Consider the following 21,418-nt stretch of genomic DNA (forward strand, 5'->3'; position numbering starts at 1 on the left):
GACATGCTCCCTCGGCGTTTCTTCCGGGTATCGCGGCTCCGGCGCTGTGAGTGGCTGGAGCCGCGATATCGTCACTCCCGCGCATGCGCGTGGGAGATTTCATTCCCGGCCGGCCACTGCCGGATTTTCAGGCCGAGAATCCCCTTGTGCGCATGCGCCGCTGCAGTCAGCGGCGCATGACGAGGGGAATATCTCCTAAACCGTACAGGTTTAGGAGATATTTTTTTTACCTACAGGTAAGACTTATTATAGGCTTTCCTGTGGGTAAAAGTTAAAAATTTGGGTATACAACCACTTTAACCAGTTAATACAATGGGGGATATTACATGTAGATTAGAAGCTTCATCTCCCTCTTATTCTAAGACACAGGCTGGAGGAGCGTGACACAGCCTGTGACTGCCAGAATTACGCCCACACCATGTTATTTCCACAAAATAATAAAGATTTGATTTCAAGTATATATTTGTATGACAATTTAAGACAGTTTAATGATATATATTTTTTCTAATCTGTATTCCTGTTAAGGCTAAGGCTGTTTTTTTTTTTGAACAGGTGACCAGCAGCAGAGAACTAGAAGCTCCTCCTGTTTATGCTTCCCTGCAGACAGGTTGGGAAAGAGTTGGGTCATGTAATAGCTGTAAATTGATTAGGAAAAAAGTACTTAGATTTTTTGATTTAATTAAAATAATTACAGTGCCATTATCTACATAGAGAAATAGAAGGGACAATGTAAATTAAACAGTGTGGATTTAGTATCATTTTAAATATATCATCATCTACAGTGGGTAAAATAATTATTTGATCCCCTGTGGATTTTGTAAGTTTGCCCACTTACAAATAAATGGAGGGTCTATCATTTTTATCATAGGTGTATTTTAAATGAGAGAGACAGAATATAAACCAAAATTCCAGAAAAACCACACGATACAAATGGTATAAACGGAGTTGCAGTTCAGTGAGTAATACAGGGCTTGACAAATTTGCTTAGAATCTAGGAGCCAGCTGAAAAAGTTAGGAGCTAGTTATTTAAATCATCTGCCCATCGCCCAGAACTGCATGTCTGGTTCATCGGACAATAAGAATTGCTCATACCTGATGCCAAGAGAAAGACAATATTTAAACATTTAAAAAAAAAACTCTTTTTTTTTTGTTATAAAATTTTGCAAAAAAGTTTTTTTTCTCCTTCACTGATGTGCTTTGATAGGCTGCACTAATGGACATTAATGGGGTGGCATTGAGGTTGGAACTGATGGGCACTGACAGGTAGCACTGATGGGCACCAATAGGCAGCACTGAGGTGGCACTAATGGGAACTGGCAGGTGGCACTGATGGGCAGCATTGGCAGGTGGCACTGATGGGCAGCACTGGACTGCACTAACTGGCAGGTGGCACTGGAATGCACTGGCAGGTGGCACTAACTGGCATTGTCAAGTGGCACTGGCAGGTGGAAATGGGTGGCACAGATTGGCAAGTGGCACTGGATTGGCATTGGTAGATGGCACTAACTGGCAGCTGGCACTGGATTGCACTGGCAGGTGGCACTGGATGGCACTAACTGGCAAGTGGCACTGCTATTGGCCGGTGGCACTGGATTTGCACTGGCAGGTGGCACTGGATGGCACTGCTTGGCACTGGTAGGTGGCAATAACTGGCATTGGCAGGTGGCAATAACTGGCATTGGCAGGTGGCATTGGAAGGTGGCACTGGATGGCACTGACAGATGGCATTGGTAGGTGGCACTGGATGGCAGGTGGCACTGACAGATGGCATTGGTAAGTGGCACTGACTGGCATTGGCAGGTGGCACTGGTTTGCACTGGCAGGTGGCACTCGCAGGTAGCACTGCTTGGCACTGGCAGGTAGCACTAACTGGCAGGTGGCACTAACTGGCATTGGCAGGTAGCACTGGATTGCACTGGCAGGTGGCAATGGGTGGCACAGATTGGCAGGTGGCACTAACTGGCACTGGCAGGTGGCACTAACTGGCACTGGCAGGTGGCACTGGTTGGCACTGGCAGGTGGCACTGGATTGCACAGGTTGGCACTGGCAAGTGACACTGGCAGATGGCACTAACTGGCATTGGCAGGTGGCACTGGATTGCAATGGCAGGTGGCACTAACTGGCATTGGCAGGTGGCACTGGATGGCAGGTGGCACTGACAGATGGCATTGGCAGGTGGCACTGGATTGCACTGGCAGGTGGAAATGGGTGGCACAGATTGGCAAGTGGCACTGGATTGGCATTGGTAGATGGCACTAACTGGCAGCTGGCACTGGATTGCAATGGCAGGTGGCACTGGATGGCACTAACTGGCAAGTGGCACTGCTATTGGCCGGTGGCACTGGATTTGCACTGGCAGGTGGCACTGGATGGCACTGCTTGGCACTGGCAGGTGGCACTAACTGGTAGGTGGCAATAACTGGCATTGGCAGGTGGCACTGGAAGGTGGCACTGGATGGCACTGACAGATGGCATTGGTAAGTGGCACTGACTGGCATTGGCAGGTGGCACTGGAAGGTGGCACTGGATGGCACGTGGCACTGACAGATGGCATTGGCAGGTTACACTGGTTTGCACTGGCAGGTGGCACTGGCAGGTAGCACTGCTTGGCACTGGCAGGTGGCACTAACTAGCATTGGCAGGTGGCACTGGATTGCACTGGCAGGTGGCAATGGGTGGCACAGATTGGCAGGTGGCACTAACTGGCACTGGCAGGTGGCACTGATTGGCAAGTGGCACTGAATTGCACAGGTTGGCACTGGCAAGTGACACTGGCAGATGGCATTGGCAGGTGGCACTAACTGGCATTGGCAGGTGGCACTGGATTGCACTGGCAGGTGGCACTAACTGGCATTGGCAGGTGGCACTGACAGATGGCATTGGCAGGTGGCACTGGATGGCACTGGCAGGTGCCACTAACTAGCAGGGGGCACTGGCAGGTGGCAGTAACTGGCATTGGCAGGTGGCACTGGTACAGGTTGGCACTGATTGGCAAGTGGCACTGGATTGCACTGGTTGGCACTGGTTGGCAATGGCAGGCGGCACTAACTGGCACTGGTTGGCAAGTGGCACTGGATTGCACTGGTTGGCACTGGCAGGGGGCACTAACTGGCATTGGCAGGTGGCACTGGATGGCACTGGCAGGTTTCACAGCCGATAGTGTAACGGTGAATCTGAATGCTCCCTGCAGTGCTGCACTGTGTGAAACTGTATGGAGAGAGGAGCTGACACATTCAGCGTGATGTCAGAGGTGGGCGGGACCCGGGGTGGGCGGGACCGGCAGCTATCCAGCCAATGTTTGGGCCGCTTAAGGGGAGGGGCCACATACACGTGTCGGCCCGCCCAGATCTTATCCCATTGGCTGATGTTGAAAAGCTGGGTCCCGCCCACCCCGACATTCAGCCTCAATTTTGACAGCTCCTCTCTACACAGAGTTTCACACACTGTGGCGCTGCTCTGCCAACAGTGTGTGGAGAAGGAGGAGGATGTCAGCGACTGCTGAGCCGTTCTCTTCCTGCTCCATCCCAACTACCAGACAGTGCTCTGTGTCTGGAGGCACCAGACACAGAGCAACAGAGGCACCGGTCAGTGACAAAAACCCAGGCACCTGGGCACAATTTCTAGTCGCAACGGCGACCTGGCGCCTGGGATTTGTCGAGCCCTGGAGTAATATAAGTATTTGATGCCCAAGCAAAACATGACTTAGTGATGGGGGGTGGGTTCAGAGATAGAGATAGTCAGCGTGGAGCATATTCCAGAGGGTAATAGGGGCATTAGTGGTGGGGTAACCGAAGCACATAAACCCAAGGTAAATATAGTAGCAAGTCCTAGTTGTAATCTTGGAACACCCAAGAGGATAGTGTGTGACCGGTCAAAATATATTAATACATTAAAATGTTTGTTTGCCAATGCCAGAAGTCTGCCAAGCAAAATAGGCGAGTTAGAAGCTCTGGTGCATCAGGAGAGCTATGACGTAATCGGTATTGCTGAAACTTGGCTTCATTCCTCACATGACTGGGCTATTAATATTCCTGGCTATGCACTCTTTCGGAAAGACAGAGTAAAAAGGAAAGGTGGAGGGGTCTGTCTGTATGTGAGAAATAATCTCAAAGCAAGTGAGAAAGAGGACCTGGTGGGCGGAGAGTGTGATGAGTCTGAGGCATTATGGGTAGAACTGCATACAGATGCGCGTAGTTCAAAGTTAATCATTGGAGTTTGTTATAGACCACCCAATGTTAATGAGGAGGTGGAGACTCAGCTCCTTGCACAGATAGAAAGGGCTGCAAGGGCTGGGACAGTGATAATAATGGGGGATTTTAACTACCCAGAAATTGACTGGGGTAATGGCACTGCTGGGACAGTTAAAGGGCAAAAATTTGTAAACAAATTACAGGACAATTTTATGGTACAGTTTATTGAGGCCCCAACTAGGAATGATGCTCTGTTGGACCTGGTAATCTCAAACCATGCAGAACGTATTACTAATGTTCAGATAAAGGAACATCTGGGTAGCAGTGACCATAACATGATTTCATTTGATGTTAGCTGTAAGCAAAAATCACATACGGGAAAGATAAAAACACTTAATTTCAAGAGAGCAAATTTTCCAAGGATGAGGGCTGCTCTCCAGGACTTAGACTGGGAGAGAATATTGGCACCAATGGGCACAGAACAGAAATGGGAATTCTTCAAAAAGCTTGTTTGTGATCTCACGGCAAAGTATATTCCCATGGGCAATAAGTTTAAAAGGTTAAAAATAAAGCCGATGTGGCTCACGGCCAAAGTTAAAAAAGCTATAAACTATAAAAAAAGAGCTTTCAAAAAATATAAAAATTAAGGAACACTAGTGTCATTTAAATGTTACAAGGAATTGAACAGAATATGTAAAAAGGAAATCAAGGATGCAAAAATTCAAAATGAAAGACAAATTGCAAAAGACAGTAGGACAAACCCCAAAAAATTCTTCAAATATATTAATAGTAAAAAGGTTAAGTCTGAGCATGTAGGCCCTTTGCAAAATAATCTGGAGTGGGTGACTGGGGACAAAGAGAAGGCCAACTTATTAAATACTTTCTTCAGCTCTGTGTATACAAAGGAGCATGGGGGAGCTCATGTCCACAATGGGGGTGGTACTGACGCAGCCCCTAATCCACAATGGCTCATAAGTGATATGGTCCAGAAATATTTGGACAGAATAAAGGTGGATGCAGCACCTGGACCTGATGGCATCCACTCACGGATCCTAAAAGAATTGAGCTCTGTAATTTCAAAGCCATTGTATCTAATTTTTAGGGACTCATTAATGACAGGAATAGTACCACTGGATTGGCGCAGGGCCAATGTGGTGCCTATATTTAAAAAGGGAACAAAGTCTTTACCAAGTAATTATAGACCCGTTAGTTTAACTTCTATAGTTGGGAAGATACTGGAGGGATTAATAAAAGACCACATAGATGAGTTCTTGCAGGAAAAGAATATTTTGAGCAACAGACAGCATGGATTCATGAAAGACAGGAGTTGTCAGACAAACCTGATTTCTTTTTATGAGGTGGTAAGTAAAACCTTGGACAGAGGGGTGGCGGTGGATGTGATATATTTGGATTTTGCAAAAGCATTCGATACTGTTCCGCACACACGGCTCATGTGTAAGGTAAAGTCTACAGGTTTGGAAACATCAGTTTGAAGATGGATAGAAAACTGGCTAAAAGACAGAATTCAGAGAGTAGTGGTTAATGATTCTTACTCTGAATGGTCTAAGGTTATGAGTGTTGTACCCCAAGGTTCAGTGCTGGGACCCTTACTTTTTAATATCTTTATAAATGATATTGGGTCTGGGATCAAGAGTAACATTTCCGTCTTTGCAGATGACACCAAGCTATGTGGTGCAATAACGTCCTTACAGGATGTCACCAATTTACAAGCAGACCTCAATGCTCTGTCTAATTGGGCGACTATGTGGCAGATGAGGTTTAATGTTGAGAAATGTAAGGTTATGCACTTGGGGGCTAAGAATATGCATGCATCATACACGCTAGGGGGCGTACAACTGGGGGAATCCATAGTGGAGAAGGATCTGGGGGTTTTGGTAGATCATAAGCTCAATAATAACATGCAATGCCAAGCTGCGGTTTCCAAAGTGAGCAAAGTCCTTTCTTGTATTAAGAGATGTATGTACTCCAGAGAGAGAGATATCATTTTGCCCCTGTTCAAATCATTAGTAAGACCTCATCTGGAATATGCCGTTCAGTTTTGGGCACCAGTTCTCAAAAAGGATATCGGGGAACTGGAGAAAGTGCAGAGAAGGGCAACCAAACTGATAAGAGGCATGGAGCAACTCAGCTATGAGGAAAGATTAGAGGAACTGAATTTATTCACTCTTGATAAGAGGAGATTAAGGGGGGATTTCATCAACATGTACAAATATATAAGGGGTCCATATAGGGAACTTGGTGTCGAGTTATTCACTTTAAAGTCAACAAAGAGGACAAGGGGGCACTCTTTACGTCTAGAGGAGAAGAGATTTCATCTCCAAATACGGAAAGGTTTCTTCACAGTAAGAGCTGTGAAAATGTGGAATAGACTCCCTGCGGAGGTGGTTATGGCCAGCTCAGTGGATTGCTTTAAGAAAGGCCTGGATTATTTCCTAAGTGTACGTAATATAACTGGGTACTAAAATTTATAGGTAAAGTTGATCCGGGGAAAATCCGATTGCCTCTTGGGGGATCAGGAAGGAATTTTTTCCCCTGCTTTAGCAAATTGGATCATGCTCTGCAGGGGTTTTTTGCCTTCCTCTGGATCAACTGTGGGTATAGAATTGGGTATATGGGCTGGTATATGTATGTGTGTATATATGTATGTGTGTATATATATATATATATATATATATATATATATATATATATATATATATATATGTATGTGTGTATATGTGTATATATATGTATAGTATATTTTATTTTATTTATTTTTATTTTATTTTTTTTGGTTGAACTGGATGGACTTGTGTCTTTTTTCAACCTGACTATGTAACTATGTAACTTGGTGGAGAAACCCTTGTTAGTATGCACAGAGGTAAGACATTTCTTTTAGTTGGTGACCAGGTTTGCACACATCTCAGGAGAGATTTTGGTCCTCTCTTAACAGATCTTATCAAAATCATTAAGGTTTCTTGGCGTTCATCGGCAACTCGAAGTTTCAGCTTCCTCCATAAATTTTCTATAGGGTTGAGGTCTTGAAACTGGCTAGGTCCCTACATGATCCTAATGTGCTTCTTCTTAAGCCACTTCTTTGTTGTCTTGGTGGTATGTTTTGGGTCATTGCCATGCTGGAAAACCCATCCACGACCCATGTTAAGTGTTTTTGCAGAGGGAAGAAGGTTCTCATCCAAGATTTTACAATACATAGCCCCGTCCATTGGCCCCTCAATGTGGCAAACTCGGCCTGTACTGTACCTTAATGTCAAGGAGCTAAATTTTTGTCATATCTGACCACAGCACTTTCTCCCAATCTTTCTCTGAATCATATAGATAGATGTTCATCTGCAAACTTCAGACAGGCCTGCACATGTACCTTCTTGGGGGGGGGGGGGGGGAGAGACCATGGCGGTGTATTGTGTTATTTGTCCAGGCCGAGGGTGACTGATGGCTATTTTGTATTTCTTCCAGTTGCAAATAATCACTCCAACAGTTGTCTCCTTCTCTTCAAGTTTCTTGCTGATGGTCTCGTAGCCCATTCCAGCCTTGTGCGGGTCTACAATCTTGTTCTCGATGTCCTCGGACAGCTCTTTGGTCTTGTCCATGATGGTGAGGTTTGAATGGAAGAAAGATTCTATGGCTAGCTTTCTTTTATACACAACAAGTTTTTGTTTGGAGCATCTTCTTAAATTGACAGGACTAATTTGTGTACCACATGAGCGCATACTGTAGCCAGTCTGTGGGAGCCAGAATTATTGTTGGTTGGTAGGGGATCAAACACTTATTTTACTCACTGAACTTCAACTCAATTTATAACATTTGTATCATGTTTTGTACACCTATGTGTAAATACACCTATGATAAATTATAGACCCTTCATTTCTTTGTAAGTGGGCAAACTTAAAAAATCTGCAGGGGGTTTAAATAATTTTCCCCACTGTACAGCGCAGAATATCATCAAAAGATTCAGAGAATCTGGTGAATTTGTTGTGCACAAGGGACAAGACAAACACAATATTGAATATCCGTGATCTTTGGGTCCTCAGCAGTGGCGGCTGGTGAAGTTTTTGGATGTAGGGGGGCCAGACCCCGCCCATCATGACCCCGCCCACCATTTTGGCCCCTCCCACTTCTCATAAAACACGCCCCTTATGTAATCGGAAAAAGCCGAGAGCATACCAGGCCCTTAGGTCTGGTATGGATTCCAAGGGGAACCCCCTACGCCGAAAAAACGGCGTGGGGGTCCCCCCCAGACCCTTATCCGAGCACGCTACCTGGCCGGCCAGGAAAGGGGGGGGGACGAGCGGGCGCCCCCCCCCTCCTGAGCCGTACCAGGCCGCGTGCCCTCAACATGGGGGGGTGCCTTGGGGGAGGGGGGGCGTGCGGCCCCCCCACCCCAAAGCACCTTGTCCCCATGTTGATGAGGACAAGGGCCTCTTCCCGACAACCCTGGCCGTTGGTTGTCGGGGTCTGCGGGCGGGGGGCTTATCGGAATCCGGGAGCCCCCTTTAATAAGGGGGCCCCGGATACCGGCCCCCCACCCTATATGAATGAGTATGGGGTACAATGTACCCCTACCCATTCACCTGTGAAAAAAAAGTACAAAAAAAAAACACAACACAGGGTTAAAATATTTTATTGCACAGCTCCGGGGGTCTTCCGTCTTCGGGGGTCTTCTCGCCGGACTCCTCTGCTATCTTCTTGTAGCTCTTTTGCTAGCGGAGGAGTCCGGCTTTCTTCCTCGCCGCCGGCCTCTTCTCCCGACTTCGGGGGTCTTGTCCCCCTCTTCGGTTCTTCTGCCGGGCCACCGCGCCTTCTTATAGCTCTTTTAGAGGCGGTGGCCCGGTCTTCTGCTGCTGCCGCCGCCGCCGCCGCCCGTTCTTCTTCTTCTTCTTCTTCTCCTTCTTCTCCAGGAGATGTTGCCTCGACGATCTCCCTGGCCGGAATGCCAGGGACGCGCTGCGCTGCTACTTATATAGGGACAATGGGGCGGTGTCACATGGGTTGATGTCACATGGGTTGGTCACATGGGTTGATGTCACAGTCGCCATGTGACATCAACCCATGTGACATCAACCCATGTGACACCGCCCCATTGTTCTTCTATAAAAGTGGCAGCGCAGCGCGTCCCTGGCATTCCGGCCAGGGAGATCGTCGAGGCAACATCTCCTGGAGAAGAAGGAGAAGAAGAAGAAGAAGAAGAAGAAGAACGGGCGGCGGCGGCAGCAGAAGACCGGGCCACCGACTCTAAAAGAGCTATAAGAAGGCGCGGTGGCCCGGCAGAAGAACCGAAGAGGGGGACAAGACCCCCGAAGTCGGAAGAAGAGGCCGGCGGGGAGGAAGAAAGCCGGACTCCTCCGCTAGCAAAAGAGCTACAAGAAGATAGCGGAGGAGTCCGGCGAGAAGACCCCCGAAGACGGAAGACCCCTGGAGCTGTGCAATAAAATATTTTAACCCTGTGTTGTGTTTTTTTTTTGTACTTTTTTTCACAGGTGAATGGGTAGGGGTACATTGTACCCCATACTCATTCACATAGGGTGGGGGGCCAGTATCCGGGGGCACCCTTATTAGAGGGGGCTCCCGGATTCCGATAAGCCCCCCGCCCGCAGACCCCGACAACCAACGGCCAGGGTTGTCGGGAAGAGGCCCTTGTCCTCATCAACATGGGGACAAGGTGCTTTGGGGTGGGGGGGCCACACGCCCCCCCTCCCCCAAGGCACCCCCCCATGTTGAGGGCACGCGGCCTGGTACGGCTCAGGAGGGGGGGGGGGCGCCCGCTCGTCCCCACCCCCTTTCCTGGCCAGCCGGGTAGCGTGCTCGGATAAGGGTCTGGTGTGGATCTGGGGGGGACCCCCACGCCGTTTTTTCGGCGTAGGGGGTTCCCCTTGGAATCCATACCAGACCTAAGGGCCTGGTATGCTCTTGGAGGGGGAACCCACGTCAATTTTTTTTTCAGAAATTTGGCGTGGAGTTCCCCCTTCAGAGCTCATTCTCTGATTGGCCATGGCAAAAGTCGCCTGGCCTGGGGAAACCTTTCTGGCTGTGAAAGCTTTTTGCATTCATTCAGCTAAATGCACGAACATTCTCCACAAAGTAGAGGCTAGAAAGCCTTTATGCGGTGACTCACCTCTCACTGTCTGGCAGCTCCGCTCGGGCTAAGGAACGGAGCTGCCCACGTCACTTCCGGGTTTCGTGAAGCAGCCGAAAGCCGGAAGTGACTGCCTGTCTAAGAATGACAATGCTCCCGCCCGTAGAATCACAGTGATTTTACGGGCGGAAGCTAGTCGGCGTTTTGCAATGCGCCGCAAGGCGGGTTTTTAACCCGCAAATGAAGCGCCATGGATGCAATCTTGTGATTGCATGGACGTGGCACTTCTCATAGTGCACTGTGACCCGCGCCACAGTACACTATGTTAAATTGTTAAATGACATTTATTTTTTTTTAAATGTCTTAAAGGGCCCGTTTTTTTTTTACTTTTTTTTTTTTTTTTTTAACTTTTTTTTTTTTTTTTACACCTAGGGAGAGGGGGGGCGGCGCCCGGGCGCCCCCTATGGGCGGGCCGCCACTGGTCCTCAGATGGCACTGCATTAAAACCAGGCATGATTCTGTAATGGACATTACTGCATGGGCCCAGGAATACTTCCAAAATTCACTGTATCATATGTTCAGGCAAGAATAGAACAGTCCTCTCCCAAAACTCCAAAAACTGGTCTGTTCAGTTCCCAGACATTTACAGAGTGTTGTTAAAAAATGGGGGATGAGGGCATGAGGGGGTGCTATGCTGTGGTAAACATGGCCATGTTTCAACTTTATTGGAATTCTACTGACAGCTTTTTGTTGCCCTGTTCCAACTTTTTGAGACTTGTTGCTGCCATCAATTTCAAAATGACCTTATTTTTTTTTATTAAAATAGTACATCTTCTCAGTTTAAACATTTGACATGTTTTCTATTATGAACAAAATATAGATTTATGAGAATTGCAAATCAGAGTATTTGGTGTTTATGTATATTTTACACAGAGTTACACATTTTTGGAACTGGGGTTGTTCAAAAGATTTCAAAGCAAAAGCAATTCTCTTTTTTCTGTCAGTGAATATTTATGAAAATTTCCTGGAACATTACGCAACATTGGGAGTTAACCCCTTACCGTCCAGAAGCGAATGAAATACTGCAGCACTGTGGCAGCAATGAATAAGCAGTACAGCAAGGAGTACATGAGAAACAGCAGGAAGAATTTGTAATTGGAAAATCCCACACAGTTATTCACCCTGCATTAAAAAAAGAACAGGTAAAACCAATGCACAGCATATAAAGCACACATAATAAAATCTAAGTAACCGACTGTACATACCAAGGGCAATGATGATCCATCTTCAGCACACACCTGCAAGACACATTTCAAAGTAAGATACCAGAGGAAAAATGTATGCCTTCCCTGATAATACATTGTGTGATAGAACATTTTGTTGTTGAGGAACTAAAACTAAAAGCTACTGAAGTGAAGGGAAAAAAAAAGTTCTGTATTATCTATGCTTATTGTTAAAGTAGTAGTTCAGAGACTGTGTGGCTTGTATAAGATTTTTGGGTTGTGGGATAACCGCAGGTACAGACAAATAGCACTGGATTCTTTCGGATGCTAAACTGATATCAGAAATCTTCAAACCCGTTGTCAAGGCTCACAACTAGTTAATGTCTTGTGGATATCTGCCCAGGCAGCAATGCTAAGACACCAAATTATTTAACCTGCACATATGTGAGGTTACCTGCAATACATGTACTGTTTTTCAAGGGGCTTCAAGGGGTCCAACTCCCCTCTTACCCAAATTTCTGGATTATCCTCAAAACACATTCCCATATGTCCAGTGAATCCAGTGTTGCTCTTCTGTAAACCTCCACCGCACATTGTGTCTGGTGCCACTGGTGCCACCTAATTCTTTGCCGACGCCATCGGGAGCCAGCTGTCTCTTCCAGGTTCTTGCATCTGGTCCCCTGACGTACCAAGGCACAAAAGCAGGGTGTTGATTGCTCATAAGCTTCCTGGATTACATGAAGTGAGTATCCCAGGAGGCTTTAGGCAGCTACGACGTCATTCTCACCTGAACGATAAAACTGGAAGCGTGGTTTGGGTACTGCAAAAAAAGGCATTTCTATCTCCCACCTCCAAAAAAAATAAAAAATGTAATCTGCGATTTCCTTTAACCACTTGAGACCTGCGCTATAGCCGAACGACGGCTACAGCGCGGATCTCCTTTGCCGGGACTACGTCTATTGACGCCGTCACGTGCACGAGCGGCCTGCGCGCCCCCTGAGGGGCGCGCGCTCTGTGATCGGCGAGTCTATGAGACTCGCCTGATCACCGATCAGTGCAAGGGGTCTAAACCGACCCCTTATCACGTGATCAGCTGTCAGCCAATGACAGCTGATCATGTGATATAACGGAGCTGGTAATCGGCTATTATTCCTCCTCGCGCTAATAGCGCGAGGAGAAAAAAAAAGCCGATCACCGGCGGCCGTGATCGGGACATCAGTCCCGATCATGGCCAGCGCTGCCAGTGCCCACCTGCCCCCTCATAACTATATCTAATAAAAAATTAGTGCCCCGTCAGTGCCACCCAGCAGTGCCCACAGTGCCACCCAGCAGTGCCCACAGTGCCACCCAGCAGTGCCCACAGTGCCACCCAGCAGTGCCACCCAGCAGTGCCCACAATCTGCCTCAACAAAGGTGCTGCACCCCAGTGCCACATATCCGTGCCCATCAGTGTCATCTACCAGTGCCCATCAGTGCCACCCATCAGTGGTACCTATCAGTGCCCATCCGTGCCACCCATCTGTGCCGCCTTATCTGTGCCTATTAGTGCCGCCTTAACTATGCCCATCAGTGCCCACCAGTGCAGCCCACCAGTGCAGCCCATCAGTGCCCACCAGTGCAGCCCATCAGTGCCCACCAGTGCAGCCCATCAGTGCCCACCAGTGCAGCCCATCAGTGCCGCCTCATCAGCGCACTTCAATGAAGGAGAAAAATGACCTGTTTGCAAAATTTTATAACAAACTATTAAACATGATTTTTTTTTTTTGCATCTTTTTTTGTTTAGCAAAAAATAAAACTCCCAGCTGTGATTAAATACCACCAAAAGAAAGCTCTATTTGTGGGAAAAAAATGATAAAAATTTCATTTGGGTACAGTGTTGTATGCCCGCGCAATTGTCATTCAAAGTGCATCAGCGCTGAAAGCTTAAAATTGGTCTGGGACTGAGGGGGGTTTAAGTGCCCAGTAAGCAAGTGGTTAATGAAGGGGAAGGAGCAATATTTTTGAAAGACAAACAGGGTTATGATCTATTTTAATGTCCCCTTCATTCCCACATATTTTCCTGTTAATTCTGTCCTCCTGTTGTGACGTTGCTTACTGTACTGGCCAGCAACACCACAGCTTTTGCATTGTTGGCCCTCGGATTTGTTTCTTCTCATTCAGCTTAAGAGTAAGGTTATTACTGCATGCATCATAATACAGGCACTGACACACGGGATTGCTCTTTTGTGTCTCCCAACCTAGATGTAATCCCACACCTTAGATACAGGACAACGTAGCATAGGAATGTCCTTAGAGCCCACACACTGCCCAGACAGGATATAGAGCTTGTAAGGGAATGACAGCCACATGATCAAAAATAATAATATTGAAACAATGATTTTTATAAAAAGGAGTGATGCATTGTAGAACAAGGCTGTTAGAGACTTGCCCTATTCTTTAGCTTACTCTTTAAAGACAAGTTGAAAAACAGTGACATAGAAAGCACAGACACACAGAAAGCTAATGAAAGAACTTCCAACTGCTTGAAATAATTTTAATTTAACTTAAGCAGTCGATTTTACTGCTTGATCACATCACGTGCAGAGACCTGCATTTTTTCTGCACCTGCAACATGCAGGTCTCAGCACTGCACTGCTCCCTCACTGCTCGGCAACAGACAACAGCCCGCACATGAAAAAGGAGCGTTTTAGCATGTGGGCAGTGTGAACGGGCCCCTAAAGCCTAGTACACACATGGAACGTTTTCAATATGAGACTAGCATGTAAAATAAAAAAAAACGATCATTCAGCTGATGATCTTATTGTGTGTACGAGTTGACTGAGTTTATCATTTTGAGTAGAGTGATAAAGTGTACTGAAGGACAGCAACAGTAAGACCCCTTTCACACTGAGGCGCTAGAAAACTGCCCATAAAATGGCAGGCGCTTTTGAGGCGCTAGCTAGCTTTTCTTTTTTTTTAGGTCACGTACCTCAAAAGAGCCACTTTGAGAGGCTTTTGAAGTGCTTCCCATTCATTTCAATGGATAGGGGCGATTTTGAGGCACTTTTTTAAGCTCCCCAAACATGCTCCAAAGATGCTTGCAGGACTTTTTTCACCTCCCTGCCAGTGCACCACCCCTAAGAAATATATCACGTTGACACCCGAATAGACAACAGCCAGCACAGCAACAGACAAAAATGCAAAAACTAGTGATAACAATTGTGCAGTGCTAGTGAAAAAAAAATTCTGCAAGGCTACAGAATTAAAAAAAAATTATATTAATGACTGTTAGTGCTCATATTTTATGAACAGACATAATGATCATATATATAGTAATGTCCATGAAAATAGTCCATATAGTGCAAAAACTGGAAAGTTGTGATCATATATGATAAGACTGGATCCAGAAAAATTGGCTGCGTAGGACTGAACGCAACCAATATCTATGGTGGTAACTGTTGATTGGTATAAACCCATTGCGGTCAGTGGGTTTAAAATGGGTTTTAAATTTAAAACGACATTCCCAAATCTCCATCTCTAAGTCAAGAAAATAATTTTGTGATGACTGGATACATAAGTTGGTGAGATGCCTCGGTCATTCTCATTTAGGGAAACAAAAAAATTGATCGAGAGAATCAGAACTGCCATCCTATAGGAAGAGGATGTCGTCTATGTACCTGGCCCATAAGACCAATTGTGGTCTATTTTGAGCATAGACAGCATCCTCCTCCCACTTGGCCAAATAATTATGCTGGGTGGCAATTTCTGAGTTTTCTGTTTCCTTCTCGGTTATACTGCGTGTTACATGGTTAAGACACATCCAACCGAGACTTAACGTCTCGGTTGGAGCCCGGACGGAGCCCTTTTCAGTATATGTGCGAATGATCCATCCTCTGGTTTTTACACCACGGGCCTTGTCGACTCATTGGGCATATGCCCATTTGGATCCATTTGCTCCGGAAAGCCTTCCTGCAATCGGTTGTGGCTGTCTTTCACATCTATTTATGTCTTAAAGGACTATGATTTTCCTATTAGATCCAGTCTTATCATATGATCACAACTTTATGGACTCTTTTCATGGACATTACTAATTTATATATATATATAAAATCATTATTTCTGTTCATAGGTTTATATAATATGAGCACTAACAGTCATTAATATATTTTTTGAAGTCTGTAGCTTTGCAGAATTTTTTTTACTAGCGCTGCACAATTGTTATTATCACTAGCGAAAGCATCCATTGAAATTAATGAGAAGCAGTTTTCAGGTGCTTTTTTTAAACGCAAAAGCGCCTCAGTGTGAAAGGGGTCTAAGAACCACTGTGCAACACTGCAGTGAGGGAAGAAGAGTCTGAATAAGTAACCAGCAAACATAACTACCCCATATGTACATACACAGTGTGTGTGTGTATTATATATACATACACACACACACACACACAGTGGATATAAAAAGTCTACACACCCCTGATAAAATGTCAGGTTTCTGTGATGTAAAACAATGATTCCAAGATAAATCATTTCAGAACTTTTTTCCACCTTTAATGTGACCTATAAACTGTACAACTCAGTTGAACAACAAAACCGAAATCGTTTAGGTGGAAGGAAATAAAAATAAAAAATAAAATATGGTTGCAAAAGTGTGCATACCTTTAAACTAATACTTTCTTGAAGCACCTTTTGATTTTATTAAGCACTCAGCCTTTTTTGGGTATGAGTCTATCAGGATGGCACATCTTGACTTGGCAATATTTCAATATTTGCCCACTCTTCTTTGCAAAAACACTCCAAATCTGTCAGATTGCAACTGAATCTCCTGTGCACTGCCCTTTTCAGATCACCCATAGATTTTCAATCAGATTCAGGCCTGGGCTCTGGCTGGGCCATTCCAAAACTAGTTAATCTTCTTCTGGTGAAGCCATTCCTTTGTTGATGTTCCTATTCGTGTTCAGCTTTCTAGCAGAAGCCTGAAGGTTTTGTGCCAATATTATTGGCTGGTATTTGGAACTGTTCATAATTTCCTCTACCTTGACCAAGGCCCCTGTTCCAGCTGAAGAAAAACAGCCCCAAAGCATGATGCTGCCAGCACCATGCTTCACAGTGGGTATGGTGTTCTTTTGGTGACATGCAGTGTTTTTGTGCCAAAAATATCTTTTGGAATTATGGCCAAAAAGTTCAACCTTGGTTTCCTCAAACCATAACACATTTTCCCACATGTGGAAGACTTCAGATGTGTTTTTGCAAAGTTTAGCCGGGCTTGGGTGTTTTTCTTCGTAAGAAAAGGCTTAGGTCTTGCCACTCTGCCCCATAGCCCAGACATATGAAGATTAGGGGAGATTGTTGTCACATGTACCACACAGACAGTACTTGCCAGATATTTCCACAGCTCCTTTAATGTTGCTGTAGGCCTGTTGGCAGCCTCCCTGACCAGTTTTCTTCTTGTCTTTTCATCAATTTACGAGGGACGTCCAGTTCTTGGTAATGTCACTGTTGTGCCATATTTTCTCCACTTGACGATGACTGTCTTCACTGTGTTCCATGGTATATCCAATGTCTTGGAAATTCTTTTGTATCCTTCTCCTGACTGATACATTTTACCAATGAGAGCCCTCTGATGCTTTGGAAGCTCTCTGTGGACACTTATGCAACCACATTTTTTTTTCTTTTATTTTTACTTTCACCCACTAAAAGATTTGTTTGTTTTTCAATTGAATTGTATAGTTTATAGGTCACATTAAAGGTGGAAAAAGTTCTGAAAGGATTCATCTTTGTCTAATTTTTTTTACATTACAGAAACCTGACATTTTAACAGGGGTGTGTAGACATGTTATATCCACTGTGTGTGTGTGTGTATATATATATATATATATATATATATATATATATATATAAATATAAATATATATTTTTTGTAACCTATTAAACACCTGTGCTTAATGACTAAAAATACCTGCTGCTGTGTGTAGCACCTTTGTTAAAATCCACTATAGCAAGTGCAGGCTCAGCTTGTTCTCCCGATTGCCTCAATGGAATGACGTCACTTCCTGTAGTTCCGCCTTGACGTACTTTTTGTTATGACATGATTAGGGAGTATACATCGAGGCAGAGCTACTGGAAAACACACACACGTGTGTGTCTCTCTCTATTATATATATATATATATATATATATATATATATATATATATATATATATATATATATATATATGTATATATATATATATATATATATATATATATATATATATATATATATATATATATATATATATATATATATATATATATATATATATATATATATATATATATATATATATCCCCCACACATTTTTTATATATAAATTGCTTTTATAATACAATTGTGCTTGATAATTATTTACTTTAAAACGAATCACATATGCATTAAAATAATTTAAGAAAAAGAAAAATCTCAACAATTCTTTTACCGAGCAAACATTTGACAGCGAAATGTAGACAATATCAAACACCCACTACAAGTTCAGAACAGAATGTTAAAATTTCACAGAAAAAGTGATCTTTCAGCACTTATGATGTACTCTATACTGACATCAATACAGTTGTCAACAAATTAGCAATTGAAAAGATAAAATGCTATTTGCGAGTGTAGAAGAAGGGGCCAAATCAGACAACAGTGTAATATACATGTATCTAAAGCCAAAACCTAATATATCAACTCTCTAAGGAGACTTCCCTCAAACTTTCCGAAAATTTCCTCTACATAGAACACAGCTGACCAAAAGCAAAAACTATTTTAAACATTTTGTAATCCATCCAAAAAATAAGAATGGCTTAAAGAGGAAGTAAACCCTGATGAGTTTACTTCCTCTTTCATTCCCTGCAAAGGCAAAGCATAATGGACTACTATGCATCGCATAGTAGTCCATTATGTGTCACTTACCTGACACAGGAGCCAGCGAAGTTACCGCTGTCCCCTGTAGTCTGGAGCGTCCATCTTCTCAGTGGGGTCTCGCAGCTCCGCTGCTGTCATTCGGCGAAGCCGCAATGTCGTCACTCCCGCGCATGCGCACGGGAGCTGAAATGCGCGGCAGCTCCGTTGTTGGAAATGCCGCACTCAGTGCGCCTGCGCGCCGCTGTCTACAGCGCATGCGCCGTAGACAGTGGTGCCTGTCTTCGGGCAAATATCTCCTAAACCATATAGGTTTAGGAGATATTTCTTGGACCTACAGGTAAGCCTTAATCTAGGCTTACCTGTAGGTCAAAGTGGTTTGTAAGGGTTTACAACCACTTTAAGATATACTTTAACTAATCTCTCTGTCTAACTAACAATGTCATCAGTTGCTACATGTGTATTTTGAGAGAATATTTGAAAAGTATAAAGACTTACACATCGCAGGTTGAACAATGGTGGCATCTATCAGGTTTAATCAGTTGACATCTTTCGCAATACCTGATTGCTATATTAAAAGAAAAAAGTAAAGCATTAATATACAGCTGGGTATCAGGATAGTGATTGCTTTCTATGAGACAATTATTAAATTGAACTTGTAGGGGAAGTGATCAAGCAAACTAGCAGCTTTAGAAGACGGTATAAAAAAGTTTTATTATGGTTCCCTCCCCTTTTTCCCGAAAGCTCCTATGCTAATGTTAACTTTCCCATATCTGGAATTTTGACTGCTAGAAGCATGTCAATCCACCATGCAGCAATGACCACATTTGTCTATAGGTCGCTAAGGCTAGGCATTGCATTTGTGCTGAGGTTATAAGGGACAGGTATTGCGATATCCAATACCTTAGCAAGCCATTGCCAGACCTGGGCATTCCTACATGCCATTACAGAGGTGCTTAAATTGTAGGGATATAGAAGAGATGCAAATTAATACAGCTCTGTATCCATTAATACATCATTAACTGCATTTTAAAATGGAATCAGTGCAAGTACCTCAATTTGATCTGGCATCAGCCTCTTGCAGTCTCTGCTGGAGGTGTGCAGTGTAAGTGGAAGACGCAGCACAATGAATCGGTGCATGTGCTGACAGGGAGCATGGTGACAGGAAGATAAAACAGAGTGACAGAGAGATGAGCTGATAACACTGTGCTGCTTTTCTATTCACTGTGCAGTCACCGGCTCAGAAAATTCCAGGTCAACCTGGGCTCAGATGAAATAGGTTGAATGATGCTAGCCATCAGAGTGAAGGCATATTATTGCAGAAAAAAAAAAGTACTGCAGGGGGGCACTTTGGGATGAAGTTGAATATTGCAGCAATGGCTTGTTGTGTTATTTTATCTTTTGATGGGTGGACACAAGGCGAAAGGTAGAACAACATATTTTGAAAGCTAAAGCTGCTAGCTTACCTTTTTTTTTTTTTACAATTACTGTGCCATACTAACAAGTATTTATTATACATTCTAGTCACAGAAGAAAATATTTTTGTTAAACTAATTCTTATCATTTGGGCAGCTTCCATCATGTAAATTATCTTTCATTTTTTATTTATTTTTTCCACCCATGACATTCCCATGTGCATCACGTTCCGTCTTGACTACACGTCAAAGCTATGCCAACATACATTGGTTCACAAAGAAAAAGCCAGAGTCATACGGCGATAAGGGATAAATACTAGTCACAAGAGGACTGGAGGCCTGACTCTAGAGGCTATATAACTCCTAAAGCCGCGTACACACGGGGCGGACTGTCTGGCCAACTTAGTCCGTCAGACAATCCGACGGACAGTCCGTCATACTTTCGAATGAACGGACTTGCCCACACACGGCACTTTTTGAGCGGACTATTACGGCGTACTAAGTCCGCCATACTATCCGCCCTACTTTTGAAATGAACGGACTCGCCCACACACGAGGAGGAAAGACCGCTCATTTCGAGCGGGTCTCCAGGTAGGCGGGGCCCGCGAAGGAGACGTCACTGGCCCCGCCGCCTGGAATGGACTTAAAGGGGATTTTTTTCGGCGTTGGGGTCCCCCCCAAAGTCCACAACAGACACTTGTCCGAGCACGCTACCCGGCCGGCCAGGAAAGGGGGGCGAGCGAGCGCCCCCCCTCCTGAGCCGTACCAGGCCGCGTGCCCTCAACATGGGGGGGTGCCTTGGGGAAGGGGGGGCCGCGCGGCCCCCCCACCCCAAAGTACCTTGTCCCCATGTTGATGAGGACAAGGGCCTCTTCCCGACAACCCTGGCCGTTGGTTGTCAGGGTCTGCGGGCGGGAGGCTTATCGGAATCCGGGAGCCCCCTTTAATAAGGGGGCCCCCGGATACCGGCCCCCCACCCTATGTGAATGAGTATGGGGTACAATGTACCCCTACCCATTCACCTGTAAAATAAAAGTACAAAAAAAAACACAACACACGAGATAAAATACTTTATTGCACAGCTCCGGGGGTCTTCCGTCTTCAGGGGTCTTCTCGCCGGACTCCTCCGCTATCTTCTTGTAGCTCTTTTACTAGCGGAGGAGTCCGGCTTTCTTCCTCGCCGCCGGCCTCTTCTCCCGACTTGGGGGGTCTTGTCCCCCTCTTCGGTTCTTCTGCCGGGCTACCGCGCCTTCTTATAGCTCTTTTACAGGCGGTGGCCCGGTCTTCTGTCGCCGCCGTCGCCTTCCGTTCTTCTTCTTCTTTTTCTCCAGGAGATGTTGCCTCGACGATCTCTCCGGCCGGAATGCCAGGGACGCACTGCGCGGCCACTTATATAGGGACAAGGGGCGGTGTCACATGGCTTTATGTCACATGGGTTGGTCACATGGGGACTATGACATCGTAAGGGGGCGGGGTCACCATGTGACACCAACCCATGTGACATAAAGCCATGTGACACCGCCCCTTGTCCCTATATAAGTGGCAGCGCAGTGCGTCCCTGGCATTCCGGCCGGAGAGATCGTCGAGGCAACATCTCCTGGAGAAAAAGAAGAAGAAGAACGGAAGGCGGCGGCGACAGAAGACC

At 45.2% G+C, this 21,418-nt stretch overlaps 1 protein-coding gene across 3 annotated transcripts in view; it reads right to left on the bottom strand.

Moving 5' to 3' along the window:
* ZDHHC20 (zDHHC palmitoyltransferase 20) overlaps positions 1-21,418 on the bottom strand; it is a 167,281-nt gene that overhangs the window by 39,595 nt on the left and 106,268 nt on the right. For all 3 annotated transcript variants that reach the window (XM_077484016.1, XM_077484014.1, XM_077484015.1), the window contains exons 5-7: positions 18,857-18,926; positions 11,548-11,580; positions 11,344-11,464 (exon numbers count right to left, since the gene is read on the bottom strand). In XM_077484016.1, the coding sequence (XP_077340142.1) occupies positions 11,344-11,464; positions 11,548-11,580; positions 18,857-18,926 (224 nt within the window). The remainder of the gene's footprint in view (positions 1-11,343; positions 11,465-11,547; positions 11,581-18,856; positions 18,927-21,418) is intronic.

The sequence above is a fragment of the Lithobates pipiens genome, unplaced genomic scaffold (assembly GCF_037356315.1).
Source record: "Lithobates pipiens isolate NorthernLeopardFrog02 unplaced genomic scaffold, aLitPip1_a1.2 Scaffold_16, whole genome shotgun sequence".
Taxonomy (NCBI): Eukaryota; Metazoa; Chordata; class Amphibia; order Anura; family Ranidae; genus Lithobates; species Lithobates pipiens.